This window comes from Delphinus delphis, chromosome 1 (assembly GCF_949987515.2).
Source record: "Delphinus delphis chromosome 1, mDelDel1.2, whole genome shotgun sequence".
NCBI classification, from domain to species: Eukaryota; Metazoa; Chordata; class Mammalia; order Artiodactyla; family Delphinidae; genus Delphinus; species Delphinus delphis.
Genome location: NC_082683.1, coordinates 80,672,966 through 80,696,555, shown reverse-complemented (window position 1 = coordinate 80,696,555; position 23,590 = coordinate 80,672,966). Strand labels below are relative to the sequence as shown.

Sequence of the window (23,590 nt, the reverse complement as noted above, 5' to 3'; positions counted from 1 at the left end):
AAAATAATGAGGCCATTCAACATTAATAAAATGTACTGTTAAAAATGAAATTAAGGGGGCTTCCCTGGTGGCGCAATGGTTGAGAGTCCGCCTGCCGATGCAGGGGACACGGGTTCGTGCCCCGGTCTGGGAAGATCCCACAGGTCGTGGAGCAGCTGGGCTCGTGAGCCATGGCCGCTAAGCCTGCGCGTCCGGAGCCTGTGCTCCGCAACGGGAGAGGCCACAACAGTGAGAAGCCTGCGTACCGCAAAAAAAAAAAACAAAAAAAAAACACAAGAAATTAAGGGACTAGCCTGTATATATCATATCCCACATGGAGATGTTCTTCCCTTTCAAATGATTACAAATAATATTTGAGAAGAAAAATGCCCTTAGAAGATAGTAAAAAATATAAAGAGAATGATTACAACTTATCAAAATATAACATATCACTTTACATGAAAGTTATTTTATCATATAGGAAAGGAAAATAGGCACAAAATAGAGGTACAATATTTTCCAAGAAAGTTTAGAAAATCAATGAATAACTTTGTTTTCCCCTAATCAAAATTCTTCATATTTAGTATTTAGAGTTAAAAATATGAAAGAGTACTTACAATGACAGCAACACCAAAGCAATTAAGGTCCACTCTGCAGGTTTATGTATAATATTTCTGTTTGTTAATCTGAAAGACAGTAAGATAAAATTTACCCAAAGACTGTTAAATACATAACCCTTCTATTTTTAGATATAATCAGATTTATGATATCATGAAAGAGCACTATTTTTTAATTCTTGTTATATTTGATAGAACAGAGTTAATAGTATAATAATGTGGCTTGATATTCAGTATCTAATAATGGCCATCTCAAAAGGAAGTGTTCTAGCCCCACTTTTATATATTTATAACAATACTACTATTAGACAAGATGGTGATATAAGAACAATATGGGAAACTGAATTGTATGGTTTATTAAAATACATACACAAACACATACACCTCCCTGTAACCATATCCTCTATGTTTTTCCCTAATCAAATGTTTTATTAAAGCTGACAAGGTAAGCAATTTCTGATTTTAATTTTAATTCACCTTTTGTACCTTTCTACCTTGTGCTAGGTTGGCAGCAGGCAATTAAGGGATGTCATAATCCATAATTTACAGAAATGAGAGTTGACTTAATAAATTATAACACTAGGTCTTTATTCAAGAAAACTTAAGTTTTAAAAAATCAGAAGTAATTTCTATCACTTAGCAGTTGATGACAATAAAATACATTGTAGTCATCTTATCTCTCAGAAAGCATTTTAAAAATATCATTTATAAATCAATAAAAAAAACAGCCAACAACATCTGATAAAGGACTGTTATCCAAAATATCAAAGAAATCTTAAAACTTAATAGGAAAACAAACTGCCCAATTAAAAACTGGGTCCAAGACTTCAACAGACACCTCACTAGAGAAGATATACAGATGGCAAATAAGCATATGAAAAGATGCTCCACATCATATGTCATCAGGGAGATGGAAATTAAAACAATGAGATATACCACACTATTAGAATGGCCAATATCCTGACCATCAACAAAACCAAATGCTGGCAAGGATGTGAAGTAAGAGGAACACTCATTCATTGCTGGTGGGAAAAAAAAAATGGCACAGCAATTTTGGATGACACTCTGGTATTTCTCACAAAACTAAACACAGTCCTATCATATAATCTAGCAATCACACTCCTTGGTATTTATTTACCCAAAGGAGTCAAAAACTTATGCCCACACAAAAACCTGCACATGAATGTTTATAGCAGCTCTACTAATATAACTGTCAAAAACTGGGAAGCAACCAAGATACTCTTCAGTAGGTAAATGGATAAACTGTGGTACATCCAGACACTAGAATATTATTCAGCCCTAAAAAGAAATGAGCTAGTGGGACTTCCCTGGTGGTCTAGTGGTTAAGAATCCGCCTTCCGATGCAGGGGACACGGGTTTGATCCCTGGTTGGGGAACTAAGATCCCAAATGTCGCGGGGCAACTAAGCCCACGTGCCGCAACTACTGAGCCCGCGCGCCACAACTAGAGAGAAGCCCATGTGCTGCAACGAAAGATCCCGCATGCCGCAACAAAGATCCCGAGTGCTGAAACTAAGACTCGATGCAGCCAAATAAATAACACCATAAAAAAAAAGGGCTATCAAGCCATGAAAAGACATAGAGGTATTTTAAATGCATATTATTTAAGTGAAATTTAAATGCATATTATTTAAGCGTAAGAAGCCAGTCTGAAAAGGCTACAAACTGTATGATTCCAAGTATATGACATTATGGAAAAGGTAAAATTATGGAGACAGTAAAAAGATCAGGGACTTCCCTAGTGGTCCAGTGGTTAAGATTCTGAGCTCCCAGAGCAGGGAGCCTGGGTTCGATCCCTGGTCAAGGAACTAGAACTAGCATGCCGCAACTAAGAGCCCTCATGCCTCAACTAAAAGATCCTGCATGCTGCAACTAAAGATCCCGCATGCGGCAACGAAGATCCTGCGCGTGGCAACTAAGACCCGGCGCAGCCAAATAGCTAGCTAGCTAAATAAATAAATAAATATTTAAAGAGATCAGTGGTTGCCAGGAGTTGTGGGGTGAGGGAGGATAGATGAATAGGTGGAGTGCAGAGGATTTTTAGGTCAGTGAAAATACTCTGTTACTATAATAATGGATAGATGTCATTATACATTTGTCCAAACCCACAGAATGCACAACACCAAGAGTTAATGATGTCGTTAACATAGGTGCATCAATTATAGCAAATGTATGACTCTGGTGGGGGATGGTTTTAACGGGAAAGGCTACGTGTGTGGGGGAAGGGGGCATAAGGAAAATCTCTGTACCTTTCTCCCAATTTTGCTATGAACCTAAAACTGATTTTAAATAAAGTCTATGGAAAAAAAAACAGCCAATAAATAAATTAGCAAAGGACATGAGCAGGCAATTTACAGAGGAGGAAAGCCGAATGGCCAGTAAACATTTGAAAAGGAGCTCAATCTCACTATTAATCCGGGAAATTAATATAAAAATGCACTCCATTACATTGGCAAAAACAAAAGATTAACAATACCAAGGGTTGGTGAGGACATGAAAAAGTATTACTTTTTTTTTTTTTTTTTTTGGCGGTACGCGGGCCTCTCACTGCCGCGGTCTCTCTCGTTGCAGAGCACAGGCTCCAGATGCGCAGGCTCAGTGGCCATGGCTCACGGGCCCAGCCGCTCAGTGGCATGTGGGATCCTCCCGGACTGGGGCACGAACCCGTGTCCCCTGCATCGGCAGGCGGACTCTCAACCACTGAGCCACCAGGGAAGCCCAGAAATATTACTTTTAACACACTGTTGATGTGAGTAATCAAACAATTTAGCAATATCTAATAATACTGAAAATGCATATGAATAACTTCTAAATATAAACCTTAAACTCTCTCACTATGCATAAGGAAATGTATATGAAGATGTTTGATGTGACACTGCTTATAATAGAAAATATAATAAATCGTGGCATTTTTATAGAATACTAAATAGCTGTTAAAAAGAATGAACTTACACATTTTGCTCATAATTTGAATGAAAGCAAGTATGGTATGACATTATTTATAAAAATCAAGAACAGACAATATTCATATTTATGGACACAAATATATGTACTAAAAGTATAAAAACAAAGACTGGAAAGATATACACGAAATTCACAGTACTGGTTGCTTCTGGGAGGAAAGGAGAATGGATTGGGGAAGAGGACAAAGAGGACTTCATGTTTTAGGTCTTTTGCATTGGTGATTCCATCTGCCTGAATGATAGATAAGTTTTCTTATGTCACCTTTGCAGTAGGGTCTACCTGGGCCACACTATTAGTAAGTGCAACTCCCTCTACCTCCCAGCCCCAAACTCTTGACTTTCCTTATCCTGCTATATATTTTTCTTTATCCTTGTACCACCTACCACCTTCTAACATACGGTTATTGTTTATTTTCTGTTTTGCCTGGGCTGAGGGCAGGAATCTTTGTGTTCTTCACATATTTATTCCAAGTGCCCAGAATAAGAGTCAGAAGAGATTCAATTAATTTCTTCTGAATGAATGAATTAACTTATAACATTTTATTTATTTTATTGAAAAAGGTATGTCTTAATAGATTTGATTAATTCTGAGTGGAGATGTGTATCTTTGTTACATTACTCTGAATTTTTTCCATAGTTAAAATGTCTACAAATGTTTCCATAGTTAAAAGTCTATATGATATAAAAAGCAAGTACAGTATAGTGGTTAAAGAGTCTGACAGATATGGGTTCAATATTCAGATCTGTCATTAGTAGTGTTTTACGTTGGACACATTCAATGGCTGTAAAACTTTTTTTTTTTAATTTAGTAAAATGGGGACAATAGTACTACCTACCTCACAGGGTTCTTGTGAGGATTAAACGTACAAACGATGTCCATGTTGCCAAATCCAATGGACATTTCTCAGTTCCCACCTTAATATACCAGGAGCATTTGACACAGTTGATCAATCCCTTCTCCTTGGTACACTTTCTACACTTGGTTTCCCCTCGCCTGATTCCCCTCCCCTCTCACTGGCACTCCTTCTGAGATTTTGGATCACCCCTTCTGATATTTTGGATCACCCCAGGGCCTCTGCCCTTGTGTCTCTGCTCTCCTCTATATGTGCTCATTCCCTTGGTGATGTCATCCAATCTCATAGTTTTAAATATTAGATAACTATGTGCTCACAACTCTTAAATTTATTATCTCTAGCCTATACCTCTCCCTTGAATTACAGACTTCTATATCTAATGATCTACCTTCATTTCCACTTGAATGTCTAATAGGCATCTCAAAACTTCAGTATAGCCAAAATTGATTTCCTTATCTTCCCCCGCAAACTGGGTCCTCTTGCAGGTATCTCCATCTCAGTAAATGGCTACCCAATCCTTCTAGAATCCAGTTGCTCAAGCCAAAAATTTTGTGGGTAACCTCGACTCGCTTCATATCCCATGTCAAATCAGTCATCAAATCCTGATGGTTCTATTTGCAAAATAAAATCTTATCGCTTTTTATTACCTCCACTACTTTCACCTTGGTCAACATAATTTCTTGCCTAGATTATGGAAACAATATCCTAAACAACATCTAAACGGTCTTCCTGCCTCTGACCATCTACTATACTTCTCAAATCAGCAGACAGAGTGATACTGCTAAAAATATATGTCAGATCACATCCTTCCCCTATTCAGAATCCACAAACTGCTTTCCATCTCACTCAGAGTAAAAGTCAAAGAATGACCATGGCTCCAAGGACTATATAACTATACTATAGCCATTCCCTGCCCTTTACTTCTCTGACCATATCTCTTTGTACCTTTGCCTCTGCTCATTTCTCCAGCCTCACCAGCATCCTTAATATTCTGTGAACATACCAGGCCTGCTTCTGCTTCAGGGCATTTGCACCTGTTGTTCCCTGTCTGATATATTTTCACAGATAGCAACATGGCTTGTTCCCTCACCAACTGTTAGGTCTTTATACAGATGGCACCTTCTCAATGAGGTCTGCCCTGACCAGCCTATTTAAAAATCACAACTTCCTCCTTAGTACCATTCCTTTTTGCCTGCTTCTGGAGAGAAAAGGAGGAGAATGAACTGGGAAAGGGAAAAAGGTATATCACCACATAATAACACACATATTGTCTTTAAAATTTTACATATCCTCTCCATTAGAATAGTTAATGAGAGAAGGAATTTTTTTTATTTTGTTCACTGTTTTATCTGTAGCAACTAAAACAGAATCTATCACATAACCAAAAAAGGCCAAAGAAGGGTAAGCATGTAAGAAAAAAAAATGTCAAAAACAGTTAAATAGAATTTCCTTTTCTATTGTATTCAAATCTCCCAAAGCCAAGACAAATTTAAGATTTCATGAATTTATTTACTCGTTCAGAAAAAAATCTAGTGAGTGCCTGCTCTATGCTACCATTTCAGGCATTGGGGAAAATACAAGGTCTCTGCTTTCACGTCAAAGTACTCTGCTTTCACTTCAAAGTACTTTAAGTGGCAGAACAGCAAAATTTTTACCTGCTATCATATTTCCCCTTTTGCTGAGCCAAAATAATTTCAAGCACAGATGCTAAATTATCATACTTAACTATTTTCTGAGTGATAATTCAAAAATTAAAACAGTAATATTTGATAGAAAACATTTTAAAAGCAGTTCCAAAATATAATTGGAAATTCAATACAGATTTAGAAAACATACACTGAGTCATCACTGATGAAATTTAAAAAGGACTTGTGTGTCAAAATACAATTTTAATTCAAATCATATTTAGAAAAATATCTTGCTTCAACAATGACAACAGTGAATCATTACCAAGCAGCTTCTGATGGAACCACTATGACAGGTAAATCAATGTAACATTCCAGATAAATGACTAAGATGCAATTCAGTGGAAAGCACAGCTCTATTCACTGGGGAAAGATTCTTCAAAGAGCTGAAAAAGCTGCTTCATGTTTACTTCTAACAGGCTCTCAACTCTGGCTCAATATTAGGATCACCTGGGGGGCTTCTGAAAAACACTAATGTCTGAGCCCAACCCCAGCCAAATGAAACTCAATCTCTAGGGGTGGAGCCAGGCATCTGCAGTTGTTAAAAGCTCCCCCAGGTAATTCTGATGCACAACTGGCTTAAGAATCACTGTTCTACAAGTTCCTATTATTGGTTATCATTTCAAAGAGAAAGATATGGTTATTTATGTCAACTCTCCCACCATCAGTATTGATTGAAAAGATCTCCCAACACTAGTCACTGTCATCAATACGGCGTTTTCCCAGAGACTTCACCTAGAAGACCTAGCCTATGGTCACATACCTGTTAAAATTGTCCTGCCACAATCTGAAGACCCCAAAACGCATTATCTTACCAGAGGTATTTCTGTATTATAAGTAACAGACATTTTGCTAAAAGGCAGCAAAGTCAATTTAAGTAATTTTTATTAAAGCTATAGACTTTGACTTGCAGGTACTAAAGAGTAAATATTTTCAAAAATAACTTAACAACAACATTTTTATATATAGCATCCCCTACACCAAAACAAAGAAGAATTTTTTGGCTTATTTCTGCAGAAATTGTTGAATTTCAAACATATATAAAAATAGAACATAAAATCAACTCCCATACAGTCATCACAACTTTAACAATTATCAACTCCTGGTCAATCATGTTTCATCTATACAACCTCATATTCAACATCACCCTAACCTGGATAATTATGAAGCAAATCCCACACATCATATTGTTTCATCTAGGCTTTATTTTAATTTAGTGTAAATAATGCAGAAAGTAACTTGAAAAAACTTAAATAAGAATGACAGAAAAAGGTGATAAAATAACAGTTTATAAATATAAAAGGAAAGTGATATTTGAGTCTTCTCATTTCTGCAGTCTGTTGGCTACCTCTTACTAAACTAAAGAACACTGTGCCTCTTGTCTTGGCTAGCTTATGTGTCACAGAAGGCACAGGTAACAGAATCCTCTCAAGTAGAGTTCTTACTTGGGGTCTAGAGTGGTGATAAATGAAGTTACTTAAAAAAAAACCTTTAATACTAATAATTACTGAGACAACCAATAGATTCCTTTAAAAATTTTTTTTCAGGGGCTTCCCTGGTGGCGCAGTGGTTAAGAATCCACCTGCCAATGCAGGGGACACGGGTTCGAGCCCTGGTCTGGGAAGATCCCGCATGCCACGGAGCTACTAAGCCCGTGTGCCATAACTGCTGAGCCTGTGCTCTAGCGCCCGCAAGCCACAACTACTGAGCCCATGCGCCTACAGCCCGAGCTCCGCAACAAGAGAAGCCACCACAATGAGAAGCCTACACACCGCAATAAAGTGTAGCCCCCGCTTGCCACAACTACAGAAAGCCTGCACCCAGCAATGAAGACCCAATGCAGCCAAAAATAAATAAATAAAATAAATTTATAAAAAAAATTTTTTTCAGCTTTACTGACGTATAATTGACACATAGTAATTATATATTTAAGGTACACAAGTTGATGTTTTGATATATGTATACGATGTGAAATGACCACCACAATCAAGTTAAATAACATTTCCATCACATAGAGTTACCATTTTCTTCCTTTCTTCGTTTCTTCCTTCCTCCCTCCCTCCCTCCCTCCCTCTCTGTCTCTCTTTCTTTCTATCTTTCTTTCTTTCTTTTTGGTGAGGCCACTTAAGATCTATCCTCTCAACTTAGATTTGGGGTCTAAACCTAACTACTAGTTGTGTGATTTGAGATTACTTAATCTCTCATCTCTCATCTGTAAAATGAGGATAATACCACTATTTTTTGGAAATTAAACGTGTAAAGTCCCAAGCACAGTCCGGCAGATAGTAAGTACTATATTGAATACACGTATTGACATGGACTAAACATTATTACCAGGGCTGCTTCAAAAGACCAAAATAACAAATAGCCTGGATAGTGAGTGGTTTCCAACCTGAAATACCTAAATTTCTAGGGCACACGAAAGTAATAATGTGGCAATCTTGCAGTTGTAGCCAAACATTTTTTTCCAATGGGTGTCCAGTAAGTTCTGAGAACCTCAGAATAGTTAAAAAAAAAAAAAAGAAAGAAAGAAAACATACAATTAGGTAGAAAAACAGCTTTAGAAAATATAGGCAGAGTAAGTTGAATCACTTGTTCATTTACCCCACTATTCTAAATGAGTGGGGTAAAAAATGAAGTACAAAATTCATATTTGTAGTTCAAGATCAAAGGCTTTATTCTAATATTTCATCTAATGTGTCTTTAGTGACTTTACCAGTTTGCTCAGAATGGTGATTAAATAAACACTGTCTGCAAGAAATTGAGTAACAAGTCTTTTAAAAATCAATGAAACAGAGTAGCACCTGGTCGTCTTCTTCCCTCAGCTAACCTTTCTTTATATGATATTTACTTCCTAATAAATCCACACTGTACATATCTATTCAAACTTTATCATGAGTGTAGACAGTTGAAAAACACTTTTGTTTTCTTTTGGATGCATGGTTTTGTGACAGGTATATGACCTAGACCTAAAAAACAAGTGTCTCTCTCTTCCTAACTAAACAGAAATGCAAAGAAGTTCAGCTTTCATCTTGGTATTTGGCCCAAACCCTCCTTTTAGCAAAGCATTTAGTCAGTCTTCCAAAGGCCTAGGCCAATCTGAGCATCATTTCTGGCATTCAATGATCTTGTGATTGCACAGTTACCATGACATCCAATGAGTGTAACAATGTCAGTAATCAGCACAATCATGTCATTCAGATTTATTGTTATTCCCTGAACACTCACTTTCAAATATAAACATTCTAGATGAAATGGAGTGAAAATGTTCTTATGTGCTTGTTTCATCAGTCAATATAAGAGTAAAATGCTGTAGTAATTAATGTTGCTTATGAAAACTTAATTTTATGCATAAAAGAATTAGTAAAAATTTTCAGTTATTTAGCAAAATAGATTGACAGTTAATACAAATATGTCATACATTAAATAGATAACTTCCTCAAGAACATTATATCTTGGAAAAAATGTTTATAAAAATTCAAATAATGTAAGACAAAATCATAGAGATTAGATTTATCATAATTCAGTCTTTGCAGAACTGTATAATGTACTACCATTCATAACATTAAAGAAAATAACATTTAAGAGCTGTATTTAAATTTCAGTTATTTACTTCCATTTAAGTCATAAATTTTTCAAGAAAACATCCTATTGGGGAATTCTTCACACCTTGTGATGATGAATTAAAAACAATGTTACCTCATAATACCATGGGATGGAAAAATACCTAAACTATGTAAATAAAGGATGGGCAATAATTCAAATATAATCTCTAATCAAAATAATTTTTAAGATGTTAGGACAAGCCTGTTAGAGAAAATTAGGGTACCCCAAACACATTTTGTTTAGTAAAACTTCACAGTAAACAACTCTACAAGAATGTCTTAATATAGTCTTAGGTCTATGAAGGCTGAAGATTCAAACATAAAGTGTTACAAACAATCCTTTTCAGTAGCTGAAGATGAAGAATTTTTGAGACATGCCTAAACTTTGAATCCTAGCTCCTAAACTTTGAATCCTAGCTCCTTGAATCCTAGCTCCTCAAATAAATTAAAATAATAATTTATTTGAAAACATTTTCCTGAATTACTTTGTGGCACACAAAAAGGTTAGTGATGTTTTCAAATGTGCTGGTTGAAAGTGTATATCTATTTGGTATTACCTATGTACAATACAGGGACTGCAAGAGAAATCTAACTGCTGACAGTGTCAAGAAACTGTTCCTGTATTATAATTGTAAACTTTAAAAATCTTACTACTACTGTTGGCAATAAACTATAATAATAATTGATTTTTTGGATGAAATGATTCTTTTACCCTAGAAGTTCATCCTATGTTGGTGCTATCTGGCTTTAGCCACAGACAACTATTAATTTAACTTTGGGTCACTGGCATTGGGCCAAAATGCGTATTTGGTACACCTCTACTAATAACGTATTTAGAGGCCTATCTCTATGCTTCTTAGTAGAGAACCTCGTCTTAGCCTGTTGAATATTTTTACCTTGATAGTTGCAGAAAAATCCCAACTGCTCCACTTCGTAATTGATATTCTCTATTCTTCCTGTCCTTGTCTGATCACTTTAAGTCTGTTCCACACTACTCAAAGCTAAATTATCCACTGTTTTGCACTGCTCTCTGTGCTAACCTTGTCTTCTCACAGGAGTTCTTCCTCAAGGGTGGGCATTAGTCTTCTTCTGTATTGTCCATAGTGCTGGTCATCTGATATATATTTACTAATTCACTAAAATCCAAGATGTCACTGACTAACCACCTTTGTGTCTCAGATATTCTCCTTCTTAATTTTAGGCTATTCCATAAGTAAACTATCCCAAACTAAACATATCAAGGTTTGAGCAAATAAGGGATTACATTTAACAAAAGATATAAGCTGGAGGGCGAGGGACAAATTGGGAGATTGGGATTGACATATACACACTACTACATATAAAACAGATAACTAATAAGGACCTTCCTACTGTACAGCACAGGGATGGGAAAAGAACCTAAAAAAGAGTGGATATATGTATACGTATAACTGATTCACTTTGCTGTACACTTGAAACTAACACTGTAAATCAACTACAATAAAAATTAAACAAACAAAAACGAAAACAAAAGATATAAGTAATGTTTAGTGGAAGAGAAAACAGTATTTAGATTTAAGACAATAAAGGTAACTCATTTACTTTCTTCATGCCTTAGTCTACTATGGATTCTGCAAGGCAATTACATAAAGTCAAAATAACTGAGAAGGAAAATCCTAATATTAACACTAACCTGAAAGTTCGGACAAGATTTTTAAGTTGTGTGTGAACATCTCCTAATGTAATCTGAAGAGGCCCCATAAGTCCAGGCAATCTGAAAATAAAAAATTACATTTCCTTTAAAATATAATTATATAGATACATTTCTGGGGGTCTTGCCTAAGTCTGGATTTTCCATAGGGAAACACTGAGGTGGAGACAATTAAGCAAGGTTGTAACTGGTAAGAAGTCATAAAGAAATATTTCAAAATAACTCCACACTCTTATTTTGTAGCCTATGCTACAGAATGAGGCACTGAAATGCAAAAATATCATTTTGGCTGCCATCTATATTCTTGTCTCTAGTATTTCTTAACTTTTTATTTTCAAATATTAAATAAATGGAAAGAACACAGGCCAGAAGGACTGCCCTCCAAATGGTCCAATATGGGAGTGTGGCATATTTCTTATTACATCCTTATGGTAAGAGTAAACATTGGTACATTTCTAGAGAGCAATTTGACAATATATACTAATATTTTAAATGTGGACACTCTTTGACCCAATAGTTTTACTATGAAAAAATTTATCCTAAAGAAATAATCAAACATAAAAAAGATGGTTATTGGAGAAATATTTTTAGTAGTGAAAAAATGGTAACAAATGTCCATCAATAGGTGGTTAAATAAATTATGATACAACCAAATAATAAAATCTTTAAAATAATAATATAAATCTATATTTTTTAATGTGGAAAGATATTCATGATAAATGTTAAGTGAAAATGCATATGTAGTATTGTTCCATTTTCATAAAAACATACATGTTATAATGCAATTGCATATCACACATAGTATATATGGAACATATGTCATTCTCTCTAGGTTTAGACTATACCAGAGGGAACCAAATGGAATGAATATACACACACCAGCTATACCACATATATGTCAGGGATAAACATCAAAATATTAATAGTTACTGTTGAGTGGTGGAATTACAGGTGATTTTCGCTTCCTTATTTATATCACTTTCTACAGCCTAAATCTTCTGGAATAAGCATGTATTACTTTTTAAAAAAACTTATTATAAAAGTTTAAAACACGTTTCAAAATAGAGACAGTAACAATAACCCCATATTTCTATTTCCAGATTCAATCTCCCTATATTTTGCTACATTTGCTTCATTTTTCCTTCCTTTTCTTTTGCAGTATCTTAAAGTAAATCCCTGACATCATGTCATTTGACCCCTAAATTATTCCTTATTTATCTCTAAATACAAGTGCATTTCCGTATATAATAATAAAACCATCACACCTAACCAAATTAACAATTCCTTAATATCATCTAATACTCAGTGCATATTTCATGTTCTTTGATTCTCTAAAAGTTTTTTGTACAGTTGGTGCTACTTTTACAATGAGAAAAAACTCAACTGCTTTCATAAACAACCAACCAAAAAAATCCCTATGTCACTATAATTATTTTGTTTTCAGTGTTCTTTGTGCTTCTTCTTAAATTATTCCACCACTTCTCAAATTTAGTTCCTGCCCTAATATCGATAACTTGGTCTTCTAGCAGGGTTCCTTTTGGTATCTTCTGTTGTAGCCCAAATTCCTTCAATGACATGCCTATGTGGTCTTAAATTTAAAACTGGGTACTTTCATTAGATAAAAAGTCTAGAAAACTATTTTCACATAAATCCCTACCTACTAATTACATGCTAGTATAGTTAATCTATCCCAACTTTCAAAACCTTTGTAACTAAAATCAAGGACTGATATCTTCTTATTCTATGAATCAGACAGATGGTGACTTACACTGTTGTCTAAACTAATATTTAACAGAAACAAATGTACAAGTATGAAGAGCAGGTAAAAGACAAAACAGATTTATTATATATGAAGAGTCTAACACACAACAGGCATTCAATAAATATTAATTTAAACACTTATTTAACATGTAAAATTTAGAGAAGTAAGCTGTTCAAAATACTATGGCTTCTAGAAAATAGGCTTTTCTTATTTTTGAACTACTACAAAATTAAGACTTCTGCATGTGCACAGCACCTTAAATATTGACTGAAAAACACCTTTCTGTCTTTTCTGCTGAAGAAAAAAAATGCTGGTTGAAAAGTTCAAGATAGCCGTCACACCTCTGAAAAAAAGATTTTCAAGCTCCTTTTGAAAGAGAAACCAAGATTGCAATTTTCAAATGTCATTTATGACTGGGCTAATTACAAGAACAACAACTTCCACTACGGGAAGCTTAAAACTAAATTGCAAAATTCAGGTTGTTGAGTGTGAAACGGTTCTATGAATATGTATATAGAATAAGTCAATAAACCATTAAACCTTTATAAAATCTTATTTACACGTGAAACTGATGTGACACATTTACCACAAATCAGTATTTAAATGGGTCTAGCTCTGATATTTTTTCCTGACTTCACTAGATTATTAAATGGGAGTGAGGCAGTTTGATTTTCTACTCCCATAATTTCAACCTTCCTCTTTATTATGTGTCTCTATATCTTCTACACAAAACAATTTCAATATTCTTTGGTAGGACATCTTAAAAATCTAAATTTCTCAGGTGACAAAATCCACATAAACTTTACACGTTATTCTTCTGTTCAAAATTCAAGGATTACACCAATAAGTTATGAACCCACACATACCAAATTAATTTAAATATTATAAACATGGAATGATAATTACATACTTACATTTTACTCAATTTTTCAAGTACGATGCGTTTTCTAATCTGGTTCTGAGAACTTGAATCTATCAGTGGAAAGGTGGGATCATGCTGAATCACATTTTCAAACAAAGCAAAATAAAATCATAAATTTACATTCTTTCTTTGATAAGAACAACAAACATTAAAACACAGAAGTTTATACCTGTGGTATGGTAGAATAAAAATTAGACTTCAGAATTAGAATATTTAAATTTGAGTATTGGCTCAGTCAGTAGGCTGGTATGAACTTGCTTGAGCCATCTGCCCTCTTTTGAGAGCATTTTCTCATCTGTATAATAGGGATACTAATACCTTCTTTATTAAACGAGAAAACGTATATAAAAAGACTTCGTAAAATGCTAAATACTATATAAATACAGGAGATTAAAGGACTAAAATTATCAAATGCTATAAATGTATTATGGGAAATTCCACTTCTAGAAACGGCAGACAAGATAATTCAAACCACTTCTTCTGCTGAAAAACTGAAAAAACTGGGAAAAAACCCACGATTGTTTGAAAGCATCAGAGAGCTAATAAGGTAGTAAAGAATTATGGTCTGAGATTCTGGAGAAAGTAATTCCAGAGAAGGCACTGACTAATTCCAGAAGAGGCAATTTAGATTATGAGAACCTGAGCATCAGAGTTCAGGGCATGCCAAGAAGGAAGAGGTACTGTCAACCTACCCCAAACTTGAGAACAGGACTTAGATGGACCATACTCCAGGAGTAAGAATGAAGAGGAAATGGACTGGCTCTTGCAGGGACTGAAGCCCAGCTTCAAATCATCTTAATCACTGATTGGATTAAAGTGATTTGGTGGGACTTCCCTGGTGATTCAGTGGGTAAGACTCTGCACTCCCAATGAAGGGGGCCCGGGTTCAAAACCTAGTCAGGGAACTAGACCAGCAAATCATCTGCCAGAAGCAAACACAAATCTGTTCTAGAGGAAGATAACATCAGCCTGGGTTTCAAGCTATCTCTAATTTTTATTATGCAATGTTTGCCACATAATAAAACAATAAGAAAACAAGACAATATGATCAAAATCTGAAACATTAGCTCATAGAAATCAACCCCTAGGAAATCCATGTAATGAAGTTATCAACCTTATTTAGAATAACTATGCTGAATATATTCAAAGAAAAATAACAAGATGGAAAATTTTAGCAGAGAACTGGAAGCTATATAAAAAAACCAAACAAAACTCCTAGTAACTGAAAAAACAGTATTTGAAAGAACTCAATGGATAGGTTTAATAACATAGTAGAAAAGACTGAAGAGAGAATACTGATTTGGAAGATATCCAGAATGAAGCACAGACACACACCCCTCTCCTCCCACCCCCCGGCTTGGGGTAATGCAAAGCACAAGAGAATATAAAAAACAGAAGATACAGTGAAAAAGACTAACGTATCTGCAATTGGAGTACCAGGTAGAGAGGAAAGGGAGAATGGGACAGAAGCAATACCTGAAGAGATAATAACTGAGAATATTCCAAAACTGATAAAAGAAATCAAGTCACAGATTTAAGTATACAACAGCCAAAAGAATAAATACAAATATAATCACACACAAAGCATTCTAAAATTGACGGTAACCAAAGACAAAAAAAAAAAAAATCTTAAAAGTAGCTAAAGGAAGAAACAGTATTTTCAAATAAGAGAAATAAATGGAAGCCAAAAAACAATGAATACGTATTTTCAACAGGCTGCAAGAAAATAACTACTAATTTAGAATTAATTTAGAATTCAGTGTCCAGGAAAACATCTTTCAAAAGTGAAAGTAAAATAAAGAATGTCCTGACAAAACTGAGAAGATTCATCATTAGCAAACTGGCACTAATGGAAAAAAAGGATATTCTTCAGGCCCAAGGCAAACGATCCCAGATGAAGGAATGGAGATGCAGGAAGGAATGAAGAACAGTAAAAGAGTAATTAATTGGATAAATCCAACTTAATACCAACTATAAACAATCTTGTAGGATTTAAAAATACAGAGACAATAAAAGTACACAACAACAGAGCACGTTAAGTCAAGATGGGGTAAATGGAATTAAAGTTTCTAAGGTACTAATTGTCCAGGAAGCAATAAAAATATTAACTTATATTAGATTTTAATAAGACACAGATTCAGTTTTTAATCTTTAGGGAAACCAATTAATGATCAGTAAAAGAATGTATAAAAACTAGCTAACAGAGGGCAAAAAATGGAATAATGATATCTGATCCAAAGAAAGCAAGAAAGGAGAGAAGAACACAGAACAGGTGGGACATGCAGAAAGCAACAAGTGAGATGCTAGATTTAAACCCAAATATATCAATTGTGACACTAAATGTAAATGGACTAAATTCTCTACGTAACGGACAAAGATTATCAACCTAGTTTTTTTTTAAAAAAGATAGTCCTTGAAAATACTAATAAAAGAATGAGAGTGTCAGGAAAGTAGATCTTGTAAAGCCAAAAATAAATAAATAAAATCAATGGAGAGCAAAGTCACTCCATATGCTAAGAGGTTAGATTTACCAGGAAGACATAATAATCTCACATTTGCACCCAAGATCATTGTCTCAAAATATTAAAAGTAAAATTCACAAAACTGAAAGGAAAAATAATCAATTTATAATTATGCTGAGAGATTTTGACCCACCTTGCCCATCTCTCTCAGTAACTTAAGGAATGAGCAAACAAACAAAACAAAAAAGAAAGAAGGAAAAAAAGAAAGAGAAGAAAAGAAAAAGAAAAATCAACAGTACTTTAATGTGCACACATTTCCCCAGAGAGAAACAATGAAATCTGACTGATACTCCCCACCGTAAACAAAAATCAATTCCAGATGAATTACAGATCTAAATGTTAAAGGAAAAACAAAGCTTCTAGAAGATGAAATAACCTGGGCTAAGTAAAGATTTCTTAAAGAAGTCACTAAAGGGAACCATTAGTAAACTGGACTCAAGACACCATTAATAAGAGGGAAAAGGCAAGTCTCAGAGTGGAAGATATTTGCAATACACAAAAATGGACTTGAATCCTGAATACATAAAGAATTCCTGATATTCCAATAGATAAATGGAAAAAAAGACTTGAACAGGCACTTCACAAAAGAGACTATCTAAATGGATCATAAGCAGATGAAACAGTACTCAACTCATTAATCATCAGAGAAATGTATTATAACCTAAAATCAGTACCATCGGAATAGTGAAAAGTTACAATATCAAGTATTGGTGAGAATATGGAGTCATGTAAACTCTCATACAGTGATAGTAGAATATAAAATGGCTGAACCATTTTGGAAAACTGTTTGGCATTATCTAGTAGAGTTGAATATATGCATACACTCTGACCCAGAAATTCTAGTCCTAGGTACATACCCATCAGAAATGCATACACATTAAAAGAGAGACATACACAAGAAAAGTTCATAACAGCATAGTTCATAATAGCCCCAAACTGGAAACAGCCTAAATGCTTATTAACATTAATAAATTGTGGTATATTTATATAATGGAATACTATGCAGCAATGAAAGAATGAACTACAACTATCTGCAACGCAAATGACTCATGAACATAATGCTGCACAAAATAAATTGGATACCAAAGAACATATACTGAGTGAATCCATTTACATTCAGTTCAAAATTGGGAAAATTAATCTATGCTATTATAGTCATTAATTTGGGAAAGAGGTAATGATTTGGAGGAGACATAGTGGGGCTTCTGGTTTACTCAAATTTCTTGGCCTGCGTAGTGATTACATTGGTGTGTTCACTTGTGATAATGCAATGAGCTGTACACTTACTATTTGTGTTACACTTCAATGAAAAAGTTTTTTTTCTAATATATATTAAAAAAATTTTTTTTAACATCTTTATTGGAGTATAATTGCTTTACAATTTTGTGTTAGTTTCTGCAATGAAAAAGTTTTAGCAACAGAGAAGCAGTCAAATTTCAGGGATTACTTTTTCCTTCTTAAGGCTTATTAGCATAAAAACAATAAAACAAGTGCTATAGTAAAGTTATGCAGCTTAATGACAGAGAACAATGTTTCTCCAGGCTTCATATAAAGTTATGGATGCTGTCTAATAATCCAGTTGAAGTGATTTCAAATATAGTGTTGGGCTAGGTAACATTCTGTAGAAATATAAGAAATTTCTAAAGTTTTACTGTATTTCCACTTTCACACTCTTTTTAAATCTCCAAATGTGTTCTTAAATTTAGAGCCATATTTACTCAGAAAACAAACTCCTATGGTAAAAAAACAAGGTTATCACCTATTCCTCTTCATGCCAAATGACTTCCTTTCCCAAACTACACATCAACCAAAAATGGGTAATGGAAATACTGAAAGAACCTCATGAAATCTCAGCAGCATAACATCAGTTTCTACATATAACTATTTACATATAACTGAGTACCAATTATATGTCAGGCACTGGGATAAATGCTTTATATGCATTATCTTTAAAACTCATAAAAATTGAGTAAGGGAAGCCATTTATAATCCCATTTACAGATAAGCAATCAGACTCAAGAGACTAAGTTTTCATACAGCTAGTAAATGACAGAGCAGATAATCAAATCTACGTTACCTGAATGTGCTCTTTCCATTTTCTCCTATGTCCACTATTTCCCCAATAAGTCTCCTTTACTAAATAATTTTCATTCATAATATTTTAAGTGAGCATGCTTGCCAAATATTATCCAAATATTTTACTATTCAATTAGTAAGTCTATTTCACTGCATATAGTCCCATTGGAAATAAAACACAAAGATACACACCCTCTGTAGAAATCTGAAAGCATACATACCAACGAAGAAAAAACAAGCCTTTTCAGAGAGTCTAGATATTATATGAAGAATTAGGTTTTTTTTTTTTTAAGAATTAGGTTTTAAAGAAAACTTTGTCCCACAATTGTAGGCTATTTCTACATTAGAGAAAAATGTTAAATATTGATGAAAATTTCCTGGGGCAAACTTTAACTTATTTGGAAAATAATAATGTCAATACTGGAGATGAAATTTTAAACCAAAGGACTGAAAGACTAAAGAAAATTCTGAAAATTAAAAAAAATTATTCCTTCAGTACTTTTCTTCCTGTTCCAAGATTTACTATGGTGAGTGTTCCACATGTTAGCAGTATGGAAAAATCATTATCATTAAGACATACCTCTTCCGAGTCTTGTGATTTGGTGGTTTCTTCATTCAAAACATATCGTCCTCTATAAAACTCCCTGATCCTTAGATTTAATGTTTCAGTTTCTTTTTTCAAGTTCTCATAACTTGGCAGTGGTTTAATGGCTGTATCTGAGGCTCTAAACGGTAAAGACTCATCCAAGCTGTTCTGAGATTCCTGCAAGGCAGGGGAATGACTGTCTGGGTCACAGTTCACATCATCTTCATCAAGTTCTTCTTCCTTCACCAGAGGGGCTGAAGAGGGTTTCAGACATACAGAAGCATAATTCTGGCCATACAAAAACCTCAAAGTTTCTTCTGTCTTCCACTCAATCAAAGTCTCCTTCAGGGCTTTAAGTAAGTTTGCCTTTGCAACTTCAGGGCACACCTGCACTGAACTAGAAGCTGACCTAGAAACTTGGTTCGATTTGGCAAATTTCCTCTTAAAATGCTCAGCACTTTTCTTACTTATGCCTACAAGAGTTATTTTTGAACTACTGTATTTATTTTCAGAAATTTTTGAAGCTTCTAATTTTTCTTGCAGAGACCTATCTGAAGAAATCTGAGTACATACATTCTGTAAAGGAAGTTCACAAGCAGCAGCTTTCTCCTCACTGTCTAATCTGCAATTGCCTAACTGCTCAGTGACATCTATTACTGTCTGTTCTTTGCTTTCATGTTTGGAGTCAACCTTTTGACCAGCTTTCTTTTTCATTATGCTTTTTTTGTGCAGCTGTGGCCTTATACCCGTTGCACTTGGTCTGTTTCCTTGTAGAATGGAGGAAACAAAGTCTTGCTCATTATCACTGCTACTATCATTATGAGTGCCAGAAGAACTAGATTCATCATGCTTCTCAAAATGGCCAGGACTGTCAACATCTGATGTTTTAATGGCCTTACTGCATAACTGTATTTCTTCTCCAGAATGACCACTGTTGAGGGAAAGAAACAAAACAACTGTAACAGAAAAGCAACATGTCCCACAGTATTTATACTTTGTAACTTTCAAGGTAGAAACTTTTATTCCCTGGGCAAGGCCTTATTTATAGGCTTATATTTACCTAGGCCTATATACACACACACATACACATTTCAGAAGAAAGTTATAATTCTATAATTTCTCTACATCTTATTTATTTGATATAAGTCTCTTTCCATCTTCTTCCCTTGTATTTTCTCGCCGATTATTTTAAAAGTGTTGTAAGAGTATAGCAAAAAAGAAAAGAAAACAAAAACCAAACAACATACACACAAAAACAAAAACCCCACAAACCAACATTTGATAATTCCATCCTACTGAATTATTTTGATTTTTGCTTTCTCCATTTCTGTAACTGCTTTATATATCTTTTTTTAAAAAAGGATTCTTTTGAAAACTTCATTATTGGTTTCTCAAAAAAAAATGAGAGGAACTGTTTAGATTTTGAAACAAAAATAAAAAGAGACGTTTAAGCATTTTCCAATTCTGGTTGATAGTTATGCAGAAAATTCCACTGAATGAAAAATTCAAGAAAGTCATAGCAGAAAATAAAGTTGGCAAATCAACATTTATCAATGAAAGATACTTATACTTGAAAATCCCAGAGTTAAATCACAATGATAATAATAAGACAACAGTTTTCCCTTTGCCTATGTTCCTTTAATTTTCAGATTAGGTTTATAAAAGATTAAAAAATATGAAAGAGCAGAGACAAAGAGAGCTTTGTCTATACAAACTTGAGATAAATAAGGATAGGAGAGCAATTACCCTTAAGCAAATGCACATATAACAACTTTAAAAGATCAGGATGGCAAGGATTCTAGGTCAAGAAGCACCTGGAGGGTGGTGAAAGGGTATATGGGAACTCTCTACTTCTCACACAATTTTTCTGTAAACCTATTTTTTGTATTTTCTGTAAACCTATCCCCCTAAAGCCTATTACAATTTTTAAAAATAAAATGAAATAAAATAATTCAGCAATAAACAAAAAAGCATGCTTGGGGGAAGTGTAAAAGAAGAAGAAAAACAGTTGAAAATAAGGTTGTAGATGGGAATGGAGAAAAAAGATAAGTTCATTCAGTATTTTATACCATTTTTTAGTTAGAGTCTAGCCTACATAGCCACAGACTGTCTCTTGTATCTGAAGTAAGTACAATTTCAAAAAACTTAGAACAACTCAATTTTCATGTATACTTTCTCTTGGAATTGTATGGTAATTATATTTTTCTATACTATTTTGAAGCTGTAAGTTAAAGATTTATAGCGAATAATAAATATCTCTCACTTGTGCTCAATTCCATCTCACTAAGGTAGTGACTAATAACTAGGAAAATTTATTCTGGAAGATAAAAGGATATGTTTTGAGAGATGATCATGGTTGGGCAAGCAATACCATGAGCAAAGTTTAGAAAAAAAATCACAACTTGGAATTTCTATTAATGCTTTAGACACTCTTTCAAATAATTAACTGATACATTAATGTTTTGATGTTCTATAAAAACCTTTCAACAAATGTAATTGGCACAATCTAGTTGACAATGAAGCACAATATCTCAGATGGAAGCTGTGTTTGTGTCATATTTCAACAGGTTCAATTAGACTTCCTTGGTAGGAACAGCTGTACAGTAAATCATACAGATCAAACACATCATCTTACCATCACAAAAGAAAAAAAAGCTGTACAAGGCAAATATTTCTTTTTGTGGGCTAGAATGGGCACTTACATAATGCATTAGCACAGGAAGTCCAAGAGTTCATATCACCTGGTTTACTCTTAATGCTTCTATTAACAAGAATACATAGAAGGTAAGTGATACTGATTCAACCATACCTTTGTCCTTCCTGTAGCAGCTGAAAATCAGGACATCTGTGACAAAAACACAGAAGTAAAAAACTGAAAGCAATTGATATGTCAAACACTTTCAAGTGTTTATTATAACCACTTTGGATAGAAAATATAATTTAAAAGGAAATAGTTCATATAAAGATTTTTTAATGTTTTTCTTAAACCACAACATATTATAAAACTCATCCACAAGAAATATGAATTAATCTTTCTAATCCAAAATTTACTTATATTTCAGGACTAAGTTCAACTTCCACTAGCCCAATTAAGTTTTCCTTGACTAACCTGCTAAAGTAAATCTCTCCCTTCTCTAAATTCCAGAGTCATCATTGTCTGTAGAGTTAATACACATTAATCATGTGCTCTTCTATGACCTAACACAGAAATTTTATCTAAATATCTTACTTTTCGTATGTTTAAGTCTAGTTTCTTAACTAGACTACAAGCTTGTTGAGGTCAGAGATTATTTATTCAATATTATAATTCTCCTGTTATTTCCTTTATATGGTCAATAAGACTTTTTGCCCTAATTTTGAGAAAGCAGTTGTATTGTAGCATGGATGTGAGGTATGTAGGTCAGGTGATTTAACTCTAGGGACAATTTTGCTATGCAATACCAGAAATCACATATGGCTGGGCATTAAAAAGGGGGAGGAAAAGGCTCTTAAAAAGCCAAATACAAAGAGGAACAAATATAATAGCAAATGAATCCAAGAGGACAGGAAAACTCTGTAAAGTGCTTCTGAAGTACTCAGAAAAAGTGGCTTCTAAAGACTACAAAACATGTTAAATAAAAGTAAATATTCAAAGAACTAAATAAATGGATCAATATTCTATGTGCACTGATAGAAAGATTCAATATTGTCAAGAAGTTAGTTCTTCTCAAATTGATCTGTGATTCAATGAAATCCCAATCAAAATCCCAGCAAATTATTTTATGGATATTGACAAATTCATTCTAAAGTTTTTATGGAGAGGCAAAGACCCAAAATAGTTAACGTAATATTGAAGGAGAAGGACAAAGTTGGAGAATTGACACTACCTGACTTTAAGACTTACTATAAAGCTACAGTAATCAAGACAGTGCAGTGTGGCGCTGGTGAAAGAAGAGACAAAAAAGATCATTGGAACAAAATAGAGAGACCAGAATAGACCCACAGGAATAGTCACGATCTCTGACAAAAGAACAAAGGCAACACAATGGAGAAAATATAGTCTTTTCAACAAGTGATGTTCCACATGCAAAAAAATTAATCTAGACACAGACCTTACACTCTTCACAAAAATTCAAAATGGATCACAGACTTAAAAAGTAAAATGCAAAACTATAAAACTCCTGGAAGAGGGACTTCCATGGTGGTCCAGTGGTTAGGACTCCATGCTTCCACTGCAGCACTGCAGGGGGCCCAGGTTTGATCCCTGGTTGGGGAACTAATACCCTGCATACTGCTTGGTGTGGCCAATAAATAAATAAATAAATAAATA

The 23,590-nt window shown here is 34.2% G+C and overlaps 1 protein-coding gene across 1 annotated transcript in view; it reads right to left on the bottom strand.

Annotated features, from left to right (window-relative positions):
- The window catches only part of RPAP2 (RNA polymerase II associated protein 2), an 84,787-nt gene that overhangs the window by 35,405 nt on the left and 25,792 nt on the right, over positions 1-23,590 (bottom strand). Inside the window, exons 7-11 of the mRNA XM_060025559.1 lie at positions 22,091-22,126; positions 19,276-20,212; positions 14,090-14,172; positions 11,396-11,476; positions 597-665 (exon numbers count right to left, since the gene is read on the bottom strand). Coding sequence (XP_059881542.1) covers positions 597-665; positions 11,396-11,476; positions 14,090-14,172; positions 19,276-20,212; positions 22,091-22,126 — 1,206 coding nt within the window. The remainder of the gene's footprint in view (positions 1-596; positions 666-11,395; positions 11,477-14,089; positions 14,173-19,275; positions 20,213-22,090; positions 22,127-23,590) is intronic.